At 37.0% G+C, this 22343-nt stretch overlaps 1 protein-coding gene across 1 annotated transcript in view; it reads left to right on the top strand.

The window, feature by feature from the left end:
• The window catches only part of DIAPH2 (diaphanous related formin 2), an 887827-nt gene that overhangs the window by 682730 nt on the left and 182754 nt on the right, over nucleotides 1–22343 (top strand). Inside the window, exon 26 of the mRNA XM_022580795.3 lies at nucleotides 4802–4937. Within this exon, the coding sequence (XP_022436503.1) occupies nucleotides 4802–4937 (136 nt within the window). The remainder of the gene's footprint in view (nucleotides 1–4801; nucleotides 4938–22343) is intronic.

The following is a 22343-nucleotide window of genomic DNA, read 5'->3' as shown; positions in this document are numbered from 1 at the left end:
CTAAAACATTTAAGATGTGAACTGATGAACCTTTTACTTGGTCTGTTTCATTGTTTATAGATTTACATTCATGGTGTTTTAGTAGTGCCAGTTGCAAGTCTACCTTTCATATAGAAATTTAACCTATTCACATATGCCAAATTTCTCTACTAGCGATTTAGTGATATTGTTGACTGATTTTCTTCTACCCCGAATTGCATTAGTTCAGATTTTTATATAAACTATTTTTTTAGTTTTACTCTATTTTTAAGAAAGAAAAAGGAATGAAATGTGAAGAATGCTACAGAAATAGTATGATTCAGGTCCATGAATCACATAATGCCTATCAGTGATCTATATCAACATTTCTGTTCTCAAAATATAGTTTAGATTTGGGCTTTCTTGTGTTTTTATAATTATCCTACTGTCTTCATTACATAATCTTAGTCTATAAAAGGATGCTTATAAAAAATCAAGAGTCTTGGGAATAGGATTCCCAAATTTATCACATAAAAATACTGAATGCCCAGTTAAATATGAATTTAGATAAACCATGAAAAAATCTTTTGTTAGCAATGTGTCCCAAATATTACATGATTTTTTTAACATAAATATATCCCAAGTATTTTATGGATAATGAATAATTTTTAGTATCGATGTGTCCCACATATCGCATGAAATTTATTAGTATAAGTATACGCCAAGTATTGAATAGGATATACTTACACTAAAAAAAATGATTCACGGTTTATCTAAATTCAAGTTTAACTGAGAGTCCTGTTTTTTATCTGACAACTCTACTTGGAAGGCATCATGGTAATGTGAGTGAACATATGTGCTTCTGGTACTTAAGTAGCTGTGTAGCCTTGGGCATCTCACTTAACCTACCTCAGCCTAAGTTTCAGCATCTGTAAAATGAGAACAAATACTAGGTTTTCTATAAATATTTGAAGTTATTTACTTAAAACACCTGGCACATAATAAATTTCCATTAAACACTAGCTGTTATTATCAGAACAAGGAAGAAATACAAACGCAAGTTACCAGTTTTTTCCATCTTCATAATAAATGACAGCACTCAGCAGTTAAATAGCCCATTAGATTGATAATGGAAGAGTCCACCTGATCTCAGGTGGCCTGGGCCTGCGGCGGCTCGAAGCAGGCTTTCGGTTCCCGGCCAGAGATTGAGGTCGGGTTTCCTATGGCCAGTTCTTTTGATTTGCCTGGTTCAGAGTCCCTGTTTGGCTCAGGATCCTCCCCTGTGTGCGCACGCGTCTCTCAGCCAAGATGGATTCTACCGAAGAGGCCTGTGGGTAGTTGGCACCACTTACTGCGGGGTGGCGCCCCCTCCCTTTTTGACCTCCAAGGAGCTTTCTAGCTGGGAAGGTTTCCTTGACTTCGAGAATGAGAAAAATGTGGTCTCCTATCTTCTAGCTGGGCAGGGCCCAGCCTCCTCTCTCAATTGTCCTGCTATTCTCATCTTGGAGTATTGGTCCACAGAGAATGAATCTCCAGTTGCTTTCCCTGGGTTGCAGGGGGTAGCCTGTCTACCTCCTGCCTCACACCCAGATGTTGGTTGATTGTTTACCAGATCAGAGATTTGACTGATAATAAAATGTGCACAAGCATTAACCTCCCTTCTCTCCTCTGCTACTCACCTTCTCTCATGTTACCAAAGATCATGCAACTTGTTAATATCAGAGCCTGAATGTATTGCCTTTGCACATTGTCTTTTTATTCTAAGTTACAATTTTATTTCAATCCTGCCTTTTTCAAACATCTACTTTTTAAAATTGTATTATTTTTTACTGAGATATAATTTACATATCATAAAATTCACCGTTGTGCAGTATACAATTCAGTGGTTTTTAGTATGTTCACAAGGTTCTGCAACCATCACCACTACATAATTCCAGAACATTTTCATCATGCCCAGAAAGAAACCCCATTCTCATTAGCAGTCACTCTGCATTCCCCCCTCCTCCTTCCCCTGGCAACCACTAATCTACTTTGTCTCCATGGATTTACCTATTCTGGGCATTATATATAAATGGAATCATAACCATATGTGGCCTTTTGTGTCTTCTTTCACTGAGCGTAATATTTTAAGGTTCATCCATGTTGTGGCATGTATCAGTACTTTATTCTTTTTATGCTTGAATAACATTCCATCATATGGATATATGTGTACCACATTTTGTTTATCCATTTATCAGTTGGTGGACATTTGGGTTGTTTCCACTTATTGGCTATTAGAAATGATGCTGCTAGTGAACATTCTTGTACAAGTTTTTGTGTGAACACGTGCTTTCTTTTGTCTTGGATATATACCTAGGAGTGGAATTGTTGTGTCATATTATAACTCTATGTTTAGCATTTTGAGGAACTCAGACAGCTTTCCAGGATGATTCATTATTCTACATTCACACCAGCAATACAAAGCATTCCAATTTCTCCAATTCTTCATTTATTATGATCTGTTTTGTTGTTTTTTATTATAGCCATCCTAGTGTTCACGAAGTGAACTGTGGTTTTGATTTGCAGTTCCCTAGTGATTAATGATGTTGAACATCTTTTCAAATACTTATTGGCTCTTTATCTTCTTTGCAGAAATATCTATTTAAATTGTTTGCCCATTTTTAGTTGGGTTATTTGTCATTTTATTGTTGAGTAGTAAGAGTTTTTATATATTCTTATCAGATATATGATTTGCTGATATTTTCTCCCATTCTGTGGGTTATCTCTTCACTCTCTTGACAGTGTTCTTTTTTGTTTTTATTTTTTCCTCCCTTTTGGCCACCCCACACAGCTTGCCGGACCTTAGTTCCCCAACCAGGGATCGAACCTGGGCTCTGGCAGTGAGAGTGCCGTGTCCTAACCACTGGACCCCCAGGGAATTCCCTTGGCAGTGTCCTTTGATGGATAAAAGTTTTTGGTTTTTATGAAGTCTTATTTATCTATTTTTTCTCTTTGGTTGTTTGTGCTTTTGGTGTCATCCACATTGTCTTTCTTCCATGAAGAATAAAACAAACACTAAACCCTGAGAAGAGAGACATGAGTTATTTTCCCAACTTTGCAATTACATAAATGTGTGACCTTAGGCAAGTATTTAAACTCATTCAGAACCCAGTTTCCACATCTGCAAAAAGAAGCTGGATTCAGCAGAGCAGAGGATTTGCAATTTGGGGTGAATAAATTAATCTCTATGAAACCCCCTATGTTAGCAGTTCTCAACCTGGGTAACATTTGGCAATCTCTGGAGACAATTTTGGTTGTCAGAACCGGGGAGGGGTGCTACTGGCATCTAGTCAGTAGAGGTCAGGAGTGCTGCTAAATATCTTACAAGACACAGGGTGCTCCCACAACAAAGAATTGTCTTGCCCCAAATGACAGTAGTGCTGAAGCTGAGAAACCCTGTTCTAAAATTATGACTCTATTATTCAAATTTATTTTACGTGGTAGTCTTTGAGTTTGTCTGCAGGAGCCAGATTATTTTGTGCTCTTAGCCTAATGTTAGATGTACTAGTGTTACAGGGGCAGGAGAAGGGGGAGGTACCAATAATTCTTGCAAGTCAAGAGAATTTTTTTGAAAGTGTTTTCAAGGCTTTTAAAAACTACTATTACCTTTTAATACGAAGAAAAAATATTTCAATATAGATACCTCCAGGCCAAGGCTTGTAGACGTATTCTTGTTATTGAATCCTTTTCTTTAGGATTTCTGGAACAAAATAGCTTTTGTGAGATAGTTGGTACATGCTGTGAAGTATGTCTGATGAACCATAAGAGGAAAAAAACCCAGAACAACTTAATGGAAGGAACTTGCAGTCGGTGTGTCTCTGCATTAGTGATTTCTCTAAAATGACTATTCTCTAAAATACTATTAGTCCAGCAGAAAAATTTACTCCAGCATTCTCCCATACGGTCTACTGGAATGTACTGATTACCTTGAGTTCCACAGATAATCTATCCAAAATAAAATAGACAATAGCTTGAAATATGCTTCAGCACTCTTAAAGATCTTGGCATGTAAAAAGCTATTAAACGTGCAGGTGTTTCTTTCCTGTAATAATATAGATGGAATGGTGACCACCTCCGCCACACCCACCCACCACTATCATTGTCATAGACAAGGTGTTCTAAGTATTTTATAAATGTATCTCATTTTTCTTTTAAAAATCTTATCACGTAGTTTAAAAACAACATTTTTCAGATAAGGGGAAAATGTAAAATAGAGTGGTACAATACCTGCTAAGCCATATTTTCCTATTCAACTTTTTCTTATGTATCAAAACTATTTCATATTTCAACCACAGAGACAATATATTTATTGTTAAAAAATCTGTGAACATTCATGTTTCGAATTTTCTAGCACCCCAGGTAATAGCAGTTAAAGCCTGAGTTACATATAATTTTTTTTCAAGAAGAATTATCTTACGATTATTTCTTTCTCTCAAAAGTATATGGGGGCTTCTCTGGTGGCGCAGTGGTTGGGAGTCCGCCTGCTGATGCAGGGGACGCGGGTTCGTGTCCTGGTCCAGGAGGATCCCGCGTGCCGCGGAGTGGCTGGGCCCATGAGCCGTGGCCGCTGGGCCTGCGCGTCTGGAGCCTGTGCTCCACGATGGGAGAGGCCACAATAGTGAGAGGCCCACGTACCGCAAAAAAAAAAAAAATAAATAAAGTATATGAATGTACCTCAAAGCTGCTGTAATACTTTTCCATCTCTGAGCACCCACACTTGTGTGTATAGAATTTTAATGTTGCACAACTCCTCCAATGTATACGTAATGGAATAATTTTTGTTTAACTTTGTTTATTTGTACAGGAAGCAGTGAAAGAAAACAACAAGAGAAAAGAAATGGAAGAGAAGACTAGGAGGGCAAAGCTTGCAAAAGAGAAAGCTGAACAAGAAAAGTTAGAACGCCAGAAGAAAAAGAAACAACTCATTGATATAAACAAAGGTATGAAGTGCTTCCGTTTTTTAAGAAAGAGGTATGAAGTGCAAAATAATTGCACTTAATTATTGATAATTTTGAATTATAAAGTGAATAATGGTTTTGGTAGGAAATTCACAATATTATTAGTTACTTGTATCAAATGTCTTTCATGTTATTATCTGTATTTCTTTTCATCCTGCACTGAACACAGGCTTTTAGATAACCAGTGCAAGGTAATATGTTGTTGCAACACTCTTTTTCTCTTCATTTATTTTACCAAATCATATTATGTTCTGGATGAGGCAGTGGTAAGAGAAGAAGAGAGTGAGATGAAAAGAGAAACACTGGTCTGAGGAGATGAGCCTTATGGCTCTAATTTTATTTTGTTGACACATGTCTGTTGACAGTACAGTAATAATTAACACCCTCTCTTGGGGGCTTGAACATTTCAAGTCATGATGGATATTGACAGCACTGTTATAAGTTGCAAAAAAAATAGGGAGAAGCACCTTGTCCAGCTGTGAGCCTACAAACAAAATACTGATGTATCCGCATAGTATAAAGTAAGTTGTTTTCTTGGTTAGTAAGAATGACTGTATAGTAAAGGTGGATTTTTTTGGTTTGGTTTGGTTTGGTTTTCTTTTTAAAGAAGAGAAGGTAAGGAAAGAAAGTGATCAGCAACAGGTAGCTGCAACTTAAGAATGCAAAAGCATAGCCTTTGCCACTGAGGGTTAGAGAATTGAAAAACAAAACAAAATCTGAACAAGATGCAAGATAATATGATTAATATGGACCACCTATTTCTAAGTATAATGATATTAAAAATTGCAAGCACTGTATAATGTTGACTGTGTGCCATATTTTAAGTAAGTTAATCTTCATAACATCTCTGTGAGGTAGGTACTATTATTATCTCATTTTACAGATGAGGAAACTGAAGCTCATAGAAATTAAGGAACTTGCCAAGGTCACACAAATGGAAGTATTAGCAGCAAGATTAAAATCTAAGTAGTCTGGCAATAGAATCTTTGCACTTATAAATGCCATTGTCAAATAATAATAACAATAACAACAACAGCAACGGCTAACATATAGTACTTACTATGTACTAAGAACTGTTCTAGGAATTTTATGCATTTGAACATATTTAATCCTCATAAAACCCTAGTAGGAGGGTGCTACTATCTCATTTTTAGTTGAGGAAACAGACACAGAGAAGTTAAGTGAGTTGCCCAAGTTAACAAAGATAGTAAGAGGTAGAACCAAGATCTGAGCCTAGGCAGTCTGTGGCCAAAGTTAATTATTAATTATTATTACATATTGTTAATCATAGTCAGTTACTCTGTAGTAATGTCTCTTAATGGCGAATCTTCTGAAATAATATCTATACCGTTCTTCTTCATATCTCTAAAATACATAAAATTTTTCAGGAATTGACTGCAGTTTATCTTTTTTACCCAAGAAATAAATATAATTTTAAAAGATGAGAAAAGTATATAGAAGGGATACAACAAGGTCCTACTGTATAGCACAGGGAGCTATATTCAGTAGCCTATTAAAAACCATAATGGAAAAGAATATGAAAAAGAATATATATATATATATATATATATTTTTTTTTTTTTTTTTAAATAAATGGCTATGATTTACTCGGGGGAAAATGGAGCACGACAGTACTTGTAAGCCACTACACAGATGTGCCGACATCCCCAATTTTATAAGTGAGGCAGAATCTCAGTGCAACATTTGGGTCTTGCAAATACAAACACACACACACACTCACACATATACTCACATACACGCACACTTCAAGGTACCCACCTGTAATACTGAAGGTGTGGAGATTGAGGTGTTTTTCACTCCAGTGTTTCTTTGCTGATTCATGCCCACGCCATAAAATCCATGTTAAAGCCGAGGTCTTTCCCCGAACTTGATTATTTTCTGTCTCCTTGGATTGGGTGGGACATGTCTCACTCAATTAGGAAAAGTACTAGAGCACAGTATTTGTAGGAAGTTCTCGCTTAATAGGTGATGGAGTCAGTAGAACTGTGCTGAGTGTTAGTTCCCTTACGTGCATGAAGGACCACTGAGAGAAGAGGCTGGAAGAGGTACAGGACAGACTGTGCATTCACTTGGCTATGCTAAGGGTCTTACCCTGAGAGCTGTGGGAAACCTATGAATGTTTCTAAATGGGAAAGTGATATGCTTTTTTCTTAGAAAGATCATTTTGACAGAAGCATAGAGAATGGACTGGAAAGGGAACAGCCTGAGACAACAGAGGTTAAGAGGTTATCATTGTCCTGACAAGAGATGATGGTGGCCTGAACTAACGCAGTGGTAGTGAGGTTACAGAAGTCACCAGTAAGAGGTGTATTCGATTCTCTAGGTTGTGGATATGCAGAGACAGGTCTATCTTAAGGAATTGGCTTACGTGATTATGGAAGCTGGCAAGTCCAAAATCTGCAGGGTAGGATGGCAGCCTGGAGACCCAGGGAAGAACCAGTGTTGCAGTTCAAGTCCAAGGGCAGTCTGCTGGTAGAATTCCCTCTTGCTCAGGGGAGATCAGTTTTTTGATCTATTCAGGCCTTCAGCTGATTAGATGAGGCCCACCTACATTACAGAGGGCAATCTGCTTTACTCAAAATCCACTGATTTAAATGCTTATCTCATCCAAAAACACCCTCAGAAAAATATCCGGAGTAATGTTTAAACAAATATCTGGACACCATGGCCCAGCCAAGCTGACACATAAAATTAACCATCACCAGAGGGTTGTTAAAAGGTAGAACTGACTGACCCTGATGATTTTAGATGTGGGAATTAATTGAAGGAAGCATTAAAGAAGGTGGTACTCTTCATAAAGAAAAAACAGTTCAAGAATAGAGCAGACTTTATCAGGAGGGGTACAATGATTAGTGACATTCTGAAGCTGTTTCATTTTCAGAAACCTTGTAAAGATGGGAAATGTCTAAGAAGCCATTGTGTGTGTGTGTGTGTGTGTATGAAACTCAGGAAAGAGGTTTAGACTAGACAGACAGACTTGGGGATCATTGATTTTTGATGATTAAAGTTAGGGTATATTAGTTTGCTAGGGCTTCTGTAACAAAGTACCACAAACTGGATGGCTTAGGACAACAGGAATTTATTGTCTCACAGTTCTGGAGGACAGACGCCTGAAATCAAGGTGTAGGCAGTGTCCTGCTCTTTCTGAAGACACTAGGGAAGGACCCATTCCAGGCCTCTCTCCTAGCTTCTGTTAGTTCCTTGGCTTGTGGCAGCATAACTTCGATGGTCACATGGCATTCTCCCTGTGTGCACGTCTGTCTCTTCACATGGTGTTCTTTTTATTAGGACACTAGTCATGTTGGATTAGGGGTCCAACCTAGTCTAGTTTAAATTCACCTTAATTAATTACACAATTTATCTTATAACATATGAGTTTGAATGAGATCACAGGGTAAAGTATAAATCAGAAGTTCTGAAAGTATTTGGTCTCAGAACCCATTTACACTCTTAAAAATTATTGAGGACCTCCAATACCTTTTGCTTATTTGGGTTATACGTATTGACATTTATTATATTAGAATTTAAGCGGAGACATAGTAAATAAAATTATTTAAGAAATAATTTAAAAAGTATTTATTAATTCTATTAAAATAAACTATTATGTGTTAAATAACATTTTTTTTATGAAGTGTAGCTTTATCTTCCAAAATCTCCCCGTCAAAAAACTTAGTAAGAAGAGAAAAAAATAGTGTTGTAAATCTCTTCAAAATCTGGCTTAATGAAAGACAGCTTGATTCTCATACCTGATTCTACATTCGGTCTAATGCGATATTGTTCATCATGTAGCTTCTAGAAAGCACTATACACTCATGAAGGAATGAGAGAGAAAAAGGCAAAAATGTGTCAGTATTCTTATGAAGATAGTTTCAACCTTGCAGATCTGAAATGATCTCAGAGGTCTCCACAAGTTCCCAGATTACACTTTTGAGACTCTCCGGGGTGAATAGTGAAAAGAGGAAGGAGTCAAGGCAGAGTCTGTCCAGTTTTGTGCCGAGAACATAATCTTGTTCCCACATCACACTGCCCCCGTCCCCGACCTCCACCCCAAGTATGTATCAAGCTTTCACTACTTCCTTAAAAACATACCTACAATAGAAAGAAAAAAAGAAAGAACCTATTTTGATTGTGTCTATAATATGTATATATTTTCATTTGCCAAGATTTGATTGATGACCTCTTCAAACATCATTGAAGGCATAGTATATAGATCCAAATAAGTCTTTTATGCAAATGCTTAGCTGAGTGATCTGAATGCGAAAGACACACTTTAAAATAGGATTAGTCTTTTGTATACTCTTACCATATCTCTATTTACAGATCAGTTAAATAATAAACTTCACCATTAGGTTCTTGATTTGTGGCCCATATGTGGCAAGTACTTATTATTATTATTGTTTTTTATTGTAATATTATTTTACACTTAAGAGTATGTGTTTGTTAGTACTTATAAATATGTTTTAAAAAGAGATCCTTCCATTGAAATTGTGCAGTCTTAAGAAGATGAAAAGATGCAGAAAAGAAAGAGTAAGAACAGAGTTGGGTAATTGGGTGTCAAGATGGAGCTCAGTGTCGGTGAGTTTCTTAGTATCTTATAAAAGATGCTGTTGTTAACTAGGTGGAAGTCAGTTGCAGATATTCTGAGAGCCTGGGAGGAGGCATGATGGAGCTACGTAAAAGGTGAATCCATGTTAGAAATGAGAATGAGGTGCCATAGAGAACTTTGAAATGTGTCCAACTAGAATGGTGTTATCCACTTTCCACTGAAAGAGAACTGATATAGAACATTTGATTGCCATTGTGAGATACATATAATTTAAACTGTAGAGATAGTTCATGCACATGTGACTAGAGATACATACCATTGGAACCCGGGGATCTGACCTATAACAAAGGTAGTCAAGTAAAGAGTCTCTTGGGTAAAGAAAGCCACTTGAAAATTACAAACAACTTTGAAAACACAAATACCCTTTCTGTAAAATTTCTATTTCATATCAACTTAGCAAAATTGCCAACCCCTCCCTTTTAAAAAATCTCCTGTGATCCCATATAGCTAATAAGTAACAACAACAATATATATTTATCTGGCATGCAAAATTATATGCATTCATCATGAGGAAATATTCTGGAATCTAACTATTCAGAAGAATAATAGGATAAAGCAACCACAAAAGATTATTTCTATAATCTAGATGTGATCAGCTGAGCTCAGAATTAAGTAAAGATATCATGGAAACCAAGCAGCCAGAGAGTTATACCTTTTCAGTTAAATCCATTAAAAAATGCCATGTTTCATGGCTCCATTTTGAAAGAATTAGAGATCCAAAGTCAAAGGCCATGATAAGAAATAGTATTTTTTTAATTGTAAAAGAGAAAAAAGACATGGTTATATATTAAAGAGACCATCATTTGCAAACATTAAGTGGCATGCCTAAAAAGTTATTAAAGTCTGTACATTAAAAAAGTGGAGATCAGTCCTAGCTCTGCCACCTACTCACTTTATGACCTTGTTCTGTTCCTTCATCTCTTCATGCCTCAGTTACCTCATCTGTAATGGAGGATAATGACATTTACCTCCTATCATTTTAGTGAGGATTAAATGAGATAATTAAGTACAGTATATAACAAAGGGCCTAGAATATTCTTGCTGCTGCTGATGGAAGAGTCATTTTGTGCTCATTGGAGAATCAGAAAAAAGTTCAAGACAGTTCAAGACATAGTCCCCATCCTTTCTAGTTTACAATTTTGTCATAGAGATGTGTAGGGGAGGAGAAACTGTTCATTGGCTGGGGCCCTGTAAACTACACTGACAAAAGACAGGTTAGCAGGAGAAAAATGAACAGATTTATTAATGCATGCATCGTGCATACACCTGGCAGCATTCGGTGATGAGTAACTCAGAGGGGTGGTTAGAACGTGGGCTTATATAGCATCTTAGCAAAAGAATAATACATTTTGAGAAGTTTTTAGATGAGACAAAGGAAGAGGACTTTGAATTTCTAGTGTGGCAAATTGTGGGAAGATAAATATATGGGGGTACTAATGGAAGATAAGGGCTAGTTAGTAAATTGTTATGTAGGTTCCTCTGGTGCCATTTCTGGACAGATAAGAGTCTACCTAGAGTAGTCTCTGGCGAATAACTTCTGTTATTCCTGATAAAGAGTAATAGAGGGACACCTTTACAAATTTATATCCTGCTTTTAAGGAAATAGCTAGAGGGCCGAGAGCTTTTCTGCTATCTGCTTCTTCTCACTTACCTTCAGCTCGAAATAATCCTTATGCCAAAGTGGCATATCTTTGGGTGACATATTCTGCTACTCTTCAGATGTAATAAAGCTGAACCAGCAAACAGTGTACCGATAAATAATAGAGATCATTTCGAACTATCTAAAATGGGAGATCAATGAGATCTGGTAAAATGACGTAAGGCTTCGTGGAGAAGGCTAAATATGGTCCCTGAACATATCCGTTGAACTAGATGCTGAAGGATGGGTAATATTTAGCTAAAGCAGGGGCGAGACTATTCAAGTAAATGGAACTAACGTCAGCAGTGGTGCACGTCAGCACGGAAGGCAACAGGCCTCACAGAGGATCTGTTCAGTGACCCACAGGGAAGTACATCAAAATGATGACAAGGACAGGTCCTAAGTTCAGGTCTCAGATCTACAACTGAGTAGCCATATAATCTCTGACAAGGTATTTCATCTCTCTGTGCCATAAGTTCCTGCTCTATAAAATGGAATAGTAAAACGTTCCCTTGGTACTGTGAGGGTTAAATGAGGTAACCCACAGAGACTGGTGTTACTAATACTGTAGTCTATCCATTACATGTTGATGTCATTGGTCTCTGATGAATAGTTCAATGTTCAGTAAATATTTTCTCATATTGTCATTGTCCTCGTTGTCGTCGTTGGCAGAGGAGGGTTTGAACTGGGAAACTGTTGGAAAAGTAGGAAGACTGTTGGAAAGACTGTGAAGAGCCTTCCAAGTCAGATGGGAGGTTGTGATGCGATGAGGTAGGAGAGCCAAATTGATTATAGGAATTTGTTCAGGGATCACCCAGGTAGTGAGACAGAATACAAGAAAGGAAAGGTGAACACAAGGTAGATGTAGCTGGAAAAGAACAGTGAAAGGCGAAAAAAGAAAAAAAAAAAAAAAGGAGTTAGCTCATAGCTAATGCTCTCTTCAAAGGAGTTTCAACCTGCGGCAGTTTAAGAAGGTGGTAACAGGAAAGAAAAATTTCATAAAAGAGATGGAAAAAAAGGCAGTGGGAGTTGGAAGCAGTGCATTTACTGATGGCCTAGACTTTTTTTAAGAACAGCAAGGTTTCATCAATATATAACTATGTATTAATAGTTTTTGACATATTAGGTTATTTCATTCATCCAACCAACATTTATTGCACCATTTCCCAAATAATTATAATTAAAGCATGTACAGTAATACACCATTTATTTAAATGTAAAATTGAGAAAGCTAATTTAAATGCAGCAAAAATATGCTAAATCAATAAATGTACTCTAAAATGCGTGTAATAGTATGTAAACTGTGCAAAGTACTTGGCATAATCTATGTTCTCCAACCTTTGATTATATTAATATAGATGATAATTAACTTAGGGATCACGAAAAATAAATTAATTAATTCGGTAGGTAAAGTAAGAAAGCTTACTGAATATTTGTAATATTGGTGAATAAATCTCTTTTCATGTTTCTGGAAGTCAGCAAATTAATTGCAAGGACTTGGAGGAAGCAATAAAAAGAAGTGCATTTAAAAAAGGGTGTTTTGAGATATGGGGGGGGAGGGTAAGGTGTGACAAAGCGAGAGAGAGGCATGGACATATATACACTACCAAACGTAAGGTAGATAGCTAGTGGGAAGCAGCCGCATAGCACAGGGAGATCAGCTCGGTGCTTTGTGACCGCCTGGAGGGGTGGGATAGGGAGGGTGGGAGGGAGGGAGACGCAAGAGGGAAGAGAGATGGGAACATATGTATATGCATAGCTGATTCACTTTGTTATAAAGCAGAAACTAACACACCATTGTAAAGCAATTATACTCCAATAAAGATGTAAAAAAAAAAAAAAAAAGGGTGTTTTGAAATTGGAAACTCCAAACGTGATTCTTATGCAAATATTATTTAATCAGGAACAGTTTTGCTCCTCCTTATATAAGATTATATGGAAATTAGAATTGCCTATTTACTTCTAGTATGATGATAAAGATAGCTACCTGAGTCAGATTTGATGATAAATCAGTCTTCTGAGAGTGAATAAGCAAATTTTAACCAATAAACCTAAACATTTAAGCTCTGTCATTAGTGGTGAATAGCAATTTTATTTTTCTGTTTTCCAAGTTTTAAAATAATTACATCTTATAAGTGAATTAATTCATTTCACATTACATTATTTTAATCTGAATAGATCAAAATTATGTTTCCTAATGTCATACCCCAGGCATTAAATTATGGTAGCCAGTAGTATAGATTTGAATACCCATAAATAACGGAATTGATCCCAAGTAGTATTAAAGCGCCCCGATAATATTGGGTTGGCCAAAAAGTTCGGTCGGGTTTTTCTGTAAGATGTTACGGAAAAACCCGACCGAAATTTTTGTCTACCCCTATATAAATTCCTGAGACAAAATGGGCACCACCATTCCGGCATATTTTACAAATGATAGTGAGCAGCTCATAGATGCTAATGCAAAACTAAATATTGACCTAATAAGCCCTATTTATGAAGAAATAAAAGAATATCTGGTTGATATTCCATTTATTTAAATTGCCTTGCTCCCTATGTCAGCAAACATTTCAAGAAATCTGTTTATTCAAAATTAGAACTTTTTCTCTTTGTTCTCTAGGTTTGTTTTTTTCAGTGGAAATATGTGGTGTGTGAGTGTGTGTGTTGAGCAATTCACCTAACCCCTCTGACCCTCAGCTTCCTTGCCTATAAAACAGAGGAAAGAATGGCATCCACCTCCCAGGATTTTCATAAGAATGAAATGAGACAATACGTACAAATCTCTTAGCAGTTGCTTGGTACACGGTTAGCACTTAATAAGTGTTAAATGTTGTTATCCCCTTAATAATAATAGTCATTTCAGTGAACATATCATGGAAAACGATTAATAGCAATAATCACTACGATAAAATCTTAGTTGACTAGAAATGCCTAGGGGAAGAGGTGTTTTGACTAATCTGATTTTGTAATTATAAGAAAGCCATTTGGGCATCAGTCTTTATCATTCATAATCTTTCTGAACTCAGTGCACAACCCTCCTCTGACTCACCCAAATACCTTCCCCCAACCCCCAGTATTTTTGGCTTCACATTTTGCACAGGTGAAAATGTGCCACACATAGTGTTTAAATATAGGTTTGTACATACAGTCAGCCCACAATATATAGATCATTGGTAAATCAATAGAACTTTGTTATTGTCTCTGGACCTGTATTCAGAGCATGAGTGATCATTGCAAACGAGTGTTGGAGAGTGGGCTTCATCTGTTCTAATTCCAGAATACACTCTAGATTAATCGAAAGTTCTAGTTATTTTTCCAGTAGTCTATTTGAGCCACTTATCACTAGTAATTTTTTTCTGACCTCATGCTAGAATAATTACATTTCTGGCATCAGTTCACTGGAAATAAGTGCTAAACTCTGATTCTGTCTGCCTTAGCAGTAAAACAAATTTCTACACCAACTAAAAGTATTCTTTTAAATGGGAGACAAAAATAAATATGCAAAACAAGATAGGTAATACACTTTAGATCTCATTAAGAGTTCTTACATTCTAAATGCAGAAACTCCGATTTGCAAAAACTCTAAGAACTGTCTTCAGTGTGTTGAGCATTTAACAAGATTTCGTCAGTTCTTATGTAGAAGATGAGTACTGCTGGCAGTTACAAATTTGGCTTTTCTCTACAGTATGTGCTTGTTGCCATGTATGCCTTATGTAACTTCACTAGCCAGAAAACCATGAAAATATTGGAGCAGGTGGGTGAAAACAATCAAATTGACTACATAAGAAATGACCAAAACACATTGTAGATGGCCTAATCATTTATTAGAAACATGCTTCGGTTCCATATTTCAGTATTCTAATTCTTATTACAAAAGTGTCAAATGAATAACAGCTGTTATATACCAACATTGCAATTAACTTGGCTGTGTTCTCAGTCAAATGCATTTAGATTCACATCAGTAATTACACCTAACAGCTTCATAGAACCAATAAGCTGCACTGGACCCAGCTGAGTCTCTAATGACTTCTTTTTCTTTGAATATTATATTTGTTCCACCCACATTGAATCCCTGAGCCCCTGGGCTGCTTCAGAATCAGGGCAAAATCTATTGTTACGCTAAATGCGTGAAAGGCTTATTATGGATGAAAACCTTTCAGTGATTTTTAATTTAATTCTGCAAGTGTTTATTGATTGCCCACAGTGTGCTGAGCAGGGTGACACACCCTAATCATAGTATTGTTGTCTGTTAACTCAGCACCATTAGCCTACTTAAGGGGTTACTAACCGTCAGCCTCTCTGCCTCTGTGTGTGTCTTTTCTGTAAGAAATAATGGCTCTTGCTGCATATGTATGTGTGTGTGTGTGTGTGTGTGTGTGTGTGTGTGTGTATCCACTCACACAGGACCATGTGCAGCATATGGCATGTATATTTCATTTTTTTTCACATATTTTAATATATGAAAAATTCTATTTTTCTTCTTTATGTCTAGTCAAGCCTCAGCCCTCAGTCACTCCCTTCACACATGAACAATCTATAAAGTATATGATATCTTGACTAGTTAGAAAAACATGGGAAAAAAAGATCTTAGTTTAAGAAAGCAGTTATGCCTTTGTTATAATGGTATTAGAAACACATTATAACCTAAACTTAGAATACCTGATTGTCATCTAAATCAACAATTGGCTTTATATACTATTTCATAGTAGCTCAGAAGATGATGGCATGATTCATTTGGGAAGGAAAAAATAATTATCCTTTTAAATGTGCAATTAACTATGGATACGATAATGCTTTTATTTGTTTGAACCAGTATTGGAATCTACTCTAAATGTACATTATATATAAAAAATAAAATATCTCTTCATCAGAGGAGATATTTTAGCGGTGCTGATTTTGATTTAGTCTTTTACATTTGCTGAGCCCTGGAGAGGGCTGCCTAGGAATTACTTAGAGCATCGCTAAGCAGGATGTATGGCTATAGGTCTAGGGAGTTGCAGGCATAGCCCTGCTGAGGGTGGGACAGGGTCCCAGGGGTTCTTTACAGACCTTTATGGTTCTGTGGTAGAAGAACCGCATACTGGGTTAGGCTGTGCTGTAATCTGAAAATCAGAATACCTTGTTTTGTTTAAGCGTTTAGTCTCCCATTTTTATAACGTAACTCCCACCCCAATTTATTCTTTAATTTATTAATTGAAGTATAGTTGATTTACAATGTTGTGTTAGTTTCAGGTGTACAGCAAAGAGATTCAATTACACATATATATGTGTTCTTTTTCAGATTCTTTTCCATTATAGGTTATTACAAGATATTGACTATGTAGTTCCCTGTGCTATACAGTAGGCCCTTGTTTATCTATTTAATATATAGTAGTGTGTATCTGTTAATCCCAAACTCCAAATTTATCCCCCCGCCCCAATTTTTAAGCTAATCATTTTATGTAGTTGAATGTCTGAAGTTGAAGTTTTCCAAATTCCCTGTTTGTCTCACCAATATGTACACATTCCTGGTTTGAGTTGCTACCTCATCTGATTTTCTAGAACAGTATTTCTGTGAAAGGAAAATGTGTTCCCTCTAGTCCTCTTTTGTCAAAAACCCTTTGCACTTCCTTTCTTTTGCCAATTGAACCTTTTTTGAGATGCATCAGTAGGGAGAGCTTGCCTAGCCTTTGCTAGACAAGAGTAGCTGTAGGTGCATTTAAACAATCCAACTTGAAAAGGGGATTTCTCTCTTTTTATTTGAAAACAATTGAAAATGAAAGGTGTGTGTCTCAGGATAGAGTGCTTAACCGACCTTGCTCTACTGCACTTCAGTATGGTATATGAAACTGCCTCCCCTGTGTCTTTCCCCAGTGTTTTAAAAAGATGCTTTACTTGTTTGAGGCAACTGGTTCTGAGTCAGAGCTCTTTCTGGCATAACCGGAATCCATTATGTTGTTAGGCCTTGTTATACTGTTCTTTGCATCTCAAAGAGTGAATGCAGCTTTGTTCGAAGGGCTATCTGATCATATTTTGAGGGGAAATGGAGATTGAGCTATAGAGGTGAACTATGGCTACATTAAGTTTTAAGTGTACCCACGCTCCATCCCCACAGTACATACAGCCTGGACTTTTCAGTAATCTCATGTAAGCTCCTGTGACCCAGGCATGTTGAAAACTAGCCCTTTTCACCTGAGTAACCGTGACAGTAAATGAAACCCCCTAAAGATACCTCTCTCCTCAAGGGTGGAAAAGGAGGTGGCCGTGAGGGGTTTGCAGTACAGTTTCCAGCCTCTCCTTCCTGTCCCCTCTCCCATTTTAAGACCCCAGAAGAACAAAGTAAGCATTTTTATAAAGAAATGTATATTGTAAATCAACTATACTTCAATAAAAACATATTGATTGATTAAATTTTTAAAAAGGAAATATACAGGTTCTTTCTTTTAAAATCATAGATAATGATAACCTTAGGAAAAGCTACTGTGTGCTTTGGACTTCAGTAGTTAATGCTGCTTCTGCAGGAGAAGGCTCTTTAAAGACAACAGTTAACTAAGGACTGATTGGAAGTTACATTCCAAAGTAAAACTGGAAGTCTGTATTCCCTCACAAACATTTCCACAGACAGTAGTATGTGTTAAAGAAAAAAATGTATTCTTTAAATAGAAAACAGGGCCAGGTTTTGTTTCATTCTGCTTGCTTCTTGGGGGGCGAAGAGGATAAGAAGCTAGTTGATTATCTCACAACTATGGTAGTTGGCCATCTCTAAATCTCTGGTATTCAAGAAATACCAAGCTTCAGTTCACAGAATGTGAGTCCTTTTTTATAAGCATCTTTTTTTGTGGGGGGGGGGGGCTCTAGCCAGTTTCTGAAACTAGTTTCTGACTCCCATGTGATGCTTTTATACAATATTTATCCATAAAACCTTTTGCATTTTTTTGAGTTGATGGTGCCTTTTTGTCATTCGGCTGCACCTCTATCCCCTTCTTGGGGATTGTGACACTGTCACACTCTTCCTGATGCATTGCTTCCTGGTGGGTGACATCATGATTTGCGAGCAATCCAATATATAAATAAGGTGGTAAGAACTGCCTCAGCAATTCAGTTTCTGTTTTAAAGGAATTAAGCAGCCTCTTTCTGTTTTCTTACATTTCCCCCTACATCGTGTTTTCACAATTATATTAGGCACTATAGGAGGGCCTCTTTTCACTTTCACTCCATTTCAAAAAACATTTGGTTGACTCAAAATCGTCTTGGAAATGTACTACCCCATGTGTTATAATAGACCTCTCCTACCATATACATTTTTATCACGCTAGAATGTATCATTCAGCAATAGCTAATAACTACTAATTTTCTAGGAGCATCTCAGGGACTACAGATGCTTCTTCAATCAGTATGTTTTTATTTTTGCTGATATTAAAGGAGTGTTTATCTAGAAAGAGTGATAAGAACAAATTATCAAACTTCGACCTTCTTGACTGTAGACATTACATGTACATAGGTGTTGTGTGGGCTTTGGTAAGCAAGAAAATATGTTTGAGATCAATAAAACTTTAATATGTTCAAAAGTGAATATGGATGTGGTTTTACTGGGTGAACTCCTTAGCAAAGATGCCTTTTAAGTATAACAAAGGTTACAGTATATATAATGTGTGTATACATACATACAGACATATGTACATACATGTGCATTATTACATGGACTCCCACAAATAAGTGGCTATTTGTATGTGTCTATGTAATAATAGAATTGACTATCACAGCTTATTTTTCAAGTTCCACTGAAGTATTTAAAGCTAATTAGAAGGGCATACAGTTGCAGCAACATGGATGGACCTAAAGTTTATCATACTAAGTGAAGTAAGTCAGAAAGAGAAAGACAAATATCATACGATATCACTTATACGTGGAATCTAAAACAATGATACAAATGAACTGATTTACAAAACAGAAACAGATGCACAGGCAGAAAACAAACTATGGTTACCAAAGGGGAAGGGGGGGAGGGATAAATTAGGAGTTTGGGATTAACAGATATACACTAATGTATATAAAATAGATAAACAACAAGGTCCTACTGTATAGCACAGGGAACTATATTCATTATCTTGTAATAACCTATATTGGAAAAGAATCTGAAAAGCACTATATATATAACTGAATCACTTTGCTGTGCACCTGAAACTAACACATCATTGTAAATCAACTAGACTTCAAAAAAAGAATTTTTTTTTTTTTTAAAGAAACAGAAAGGCATATGGTATTGATGTCAGGGTCTTGCATTACCCACCTTAGAGCAAGACGGCATGATAATTATTTTCAAACAGTTAGTGTTCATTTATACTACCCACATATTGCTCTTCATTCCTTTTTATATTTCAGACCATACACCTGGAATTACTCTTTCTGCCTGCAATACATCTTTTAGAATTTCCTTTGAGTGAAGATGACAAACTGTTTGGGCCAAGCCTCTTTAGGAACTTTCTGGGCCAAGAGAGACCCAACCCTTGCCCCACCCTACCCCCAAAGCTTGGGACCTTTGGCCTTCTTATTAATCTCACAGGAGTTTTCCTTCCTATAGTCCTGTCTCCCCAAAAGTGCTCCTCCTGTGTCCTGACTCATTAGTTTCAGTCATTTTCTCCCACCCCTTAGTTTACAACAAGCCAAAGTATTTCATCCAGCTTTGGGTTCAACCTGGCTTTATTTCCTAATTTAGGGCTTTGCGTAGTCTTATTAGTCTCAGTTTCAGGTCACAACTTCCTGATTTCCTCCTGGCTCACCCACCCCCTTCCCCCCAACCCTGCTCCTGTTGCTAATGCAGTGCCATCTTTCAGCATGAGTTTCTTCCTTCGAAAGAACACTGCCATCATCTGTTGATATCTTGTGACACTTTGGCAGGTGCCTCAGGAACTCTCCCACAGTGGGTGGGTTCAGATCTTGCCCTTCAGAATCTTGGCATTCTCTTAGGCCAGTGGTTCTCAAAGTGTGGTCCCTCACTCAGCACACCGCTCAAGGTCATAAAGCTAGTTTAGTGCTAAATAGGAGAGCCAGGAGTAGAGCCTGTCTCGTCCACTGCTCCTTCTGCCGTACTACTCCACAGTGCTAGTCCTTTAAATTGTTTTAAATTGTTTAAATTTAGTCATGATTGATTATTGTACATGTGAAAATGAGAGACTTGTCCTCCAAGCTTTACATTCCTATCATTTTTGAACCTTCTGCCAAGTGACAGGATCAGTCAGAATCAAGTAGTTTTCAGTGACGAGGTGGGAGGATATCCTTGGCATTGGAAGTTTACAGGGAGCTCGGCAGAGTATTTGTGTTGTCCAGTATGGCTTTGATGGATGGATAGTGCCATGTTTTTCCAACTATAACATTCCAAAATGAACTCAAGCAACTGATTTACTAAGGAATGATCATTTACATTGTGTGTGTATATATGTATATGTATATACATATATATATATGTATGCATATATGTATGTGTGTACTTGATTTGTAAAGTGAATTACCAAAGAAATTCTTAAGTAGCAATGTCCCTGATGTGTTAAAATAGAATTTCTTGGTCATGGGAGGAGGTAGATAATGAATTACATAGCTAGGAGCACATCTATTGAAAAGCAAGTTTACTTTATGTTACTTATTAGTTGAGTATTAGTATACTTGTTCTATAATTATCATTATTTGTACATAACTTAAAGCCTTTTGTTTGCTCTTGATAGATGGATTCAGATAGCAAATAAACATGTGAGTTTCCATTTGTCTTGGCTTGACATCTTTGCCCCATATATCCTCATGGATATGAACTTAGAGGAAAGGAAATACAAAGCTACTGTTTCAATCTTTTCTGCTTTCGATTTTATTTTCAACAGCCAAACATTTCTTTTCAATGATAATCAGAGCATTGAGACCATTTTCTTACTAAATCACACTTGAGTGGATTGAAAAAGTTAGTGTAGCCTCTAAAGGAAGTGACTCAGCCACTGGAAGATTTTTCTTTGATGTGATTTTGTGAATGTTAAATAAAATAGCATGGGGACTTCCCTGGTGGCGCAGTGGTTAAGAGTCTGCCTGCCAATGCAGGGGACACAGGTTCAAGCCCTGGCCTGAGAAGAACCCACATGCCACAGAGCAACTAAGCCCGTGAGTCACAACTACTGAGCCCAAGTGCTGCAACCAGTGAAGCCCATGCACCTAGAGACCCTGCTCCTCAACAAGAGAAGCCACTGCGAGGAGAAGCCCGTGCACCGCAGCAAAGAGTAGCCCCCGCTCGCCACAGCTAGAGAAACCCTGCGCGCAGCAACGAAGACCCAACACAGACAATAAATAAATAAATAAATAAATAAATAAATAAATAAATTTTTTAAAAGAAAAAATCAATAAATAGACAGATAAATAAATAAATAAAAAGAAAATAGCATGAAGAAATTGTCAGGAGTAGTCAGTACTACATCATTCTGAAGACCTTGTAATCTTTTTCAAATACTAATAAGAAATTTATGAAAAATGGACAATCAAAATAGTTTATTATGTTACAGGTGGGTTTTATTTTTACCAGCATTGGATACATAATTTGTGGGGCCGACTGCAAGATGAAAATCTGTGCCTCTTGTTCAAAGATTATTAAGAATTTCAAGACGGCAGCAGCAGAGCATTAAAGCAAGTATGGGGCCCTTCTGAGCCCAAGACCCTGTGCGACTGCACGGGTCACATACCCAGGAAGCCCCTGTGTTTTGCCTAAGTGTACAGTGAATGAAAGAAGTAAAATCCACATGCCTTTGTTCATGGAACAAAATGGACATTTTAACTTGAATAAAAGTGGGAATCTCTTAACAAGAATCCCCTTTTAAAAAAAAGCCTTTTCCTGCAAGTGACCTCTTTTATTTATTTCAAAATGCCTCTTCTTTTCCCATCAATTCCAGCATGATCTCTGTAGCAAATAAAAAAGGGAGCTTTTCCCATGAGAACTTCTGTCAAGAAACAATCTTCTTTGGCCCTCTTCTGATACATTAAGGAATAGTTCTCATCTGTCTTAAAGTAGCTTTGAACATTTTCCTCTGATGAATACTTTATATACTCTGAGTAAACAGCTTCAAATTTCTCACATGTTTTTCTGAAGAGATTCCTATTTCTTTTTTTAAATCCCCAG

This window comes from Delphinapterus leucas, chromosome X (assembly GCF_059928025.1).
Source record: "Delphinapterus leucas isolate spDelLeu-1000000601 "Yukka" chromosome X, BTC_Dleu_Yukka2, whole genome shotgun sequence".
Taxonomy (NCBI): Eukaryota; Metazoa; Chordata; class Mammalia; order Artiodactyla; family Monodontidae; genus Delphinapterus; species Delphinapterus leucas.
Note: the sequence above shows the minus strand (reverse complement) of the source record. Positions and strands in the feature narration are given on the sequence as shown.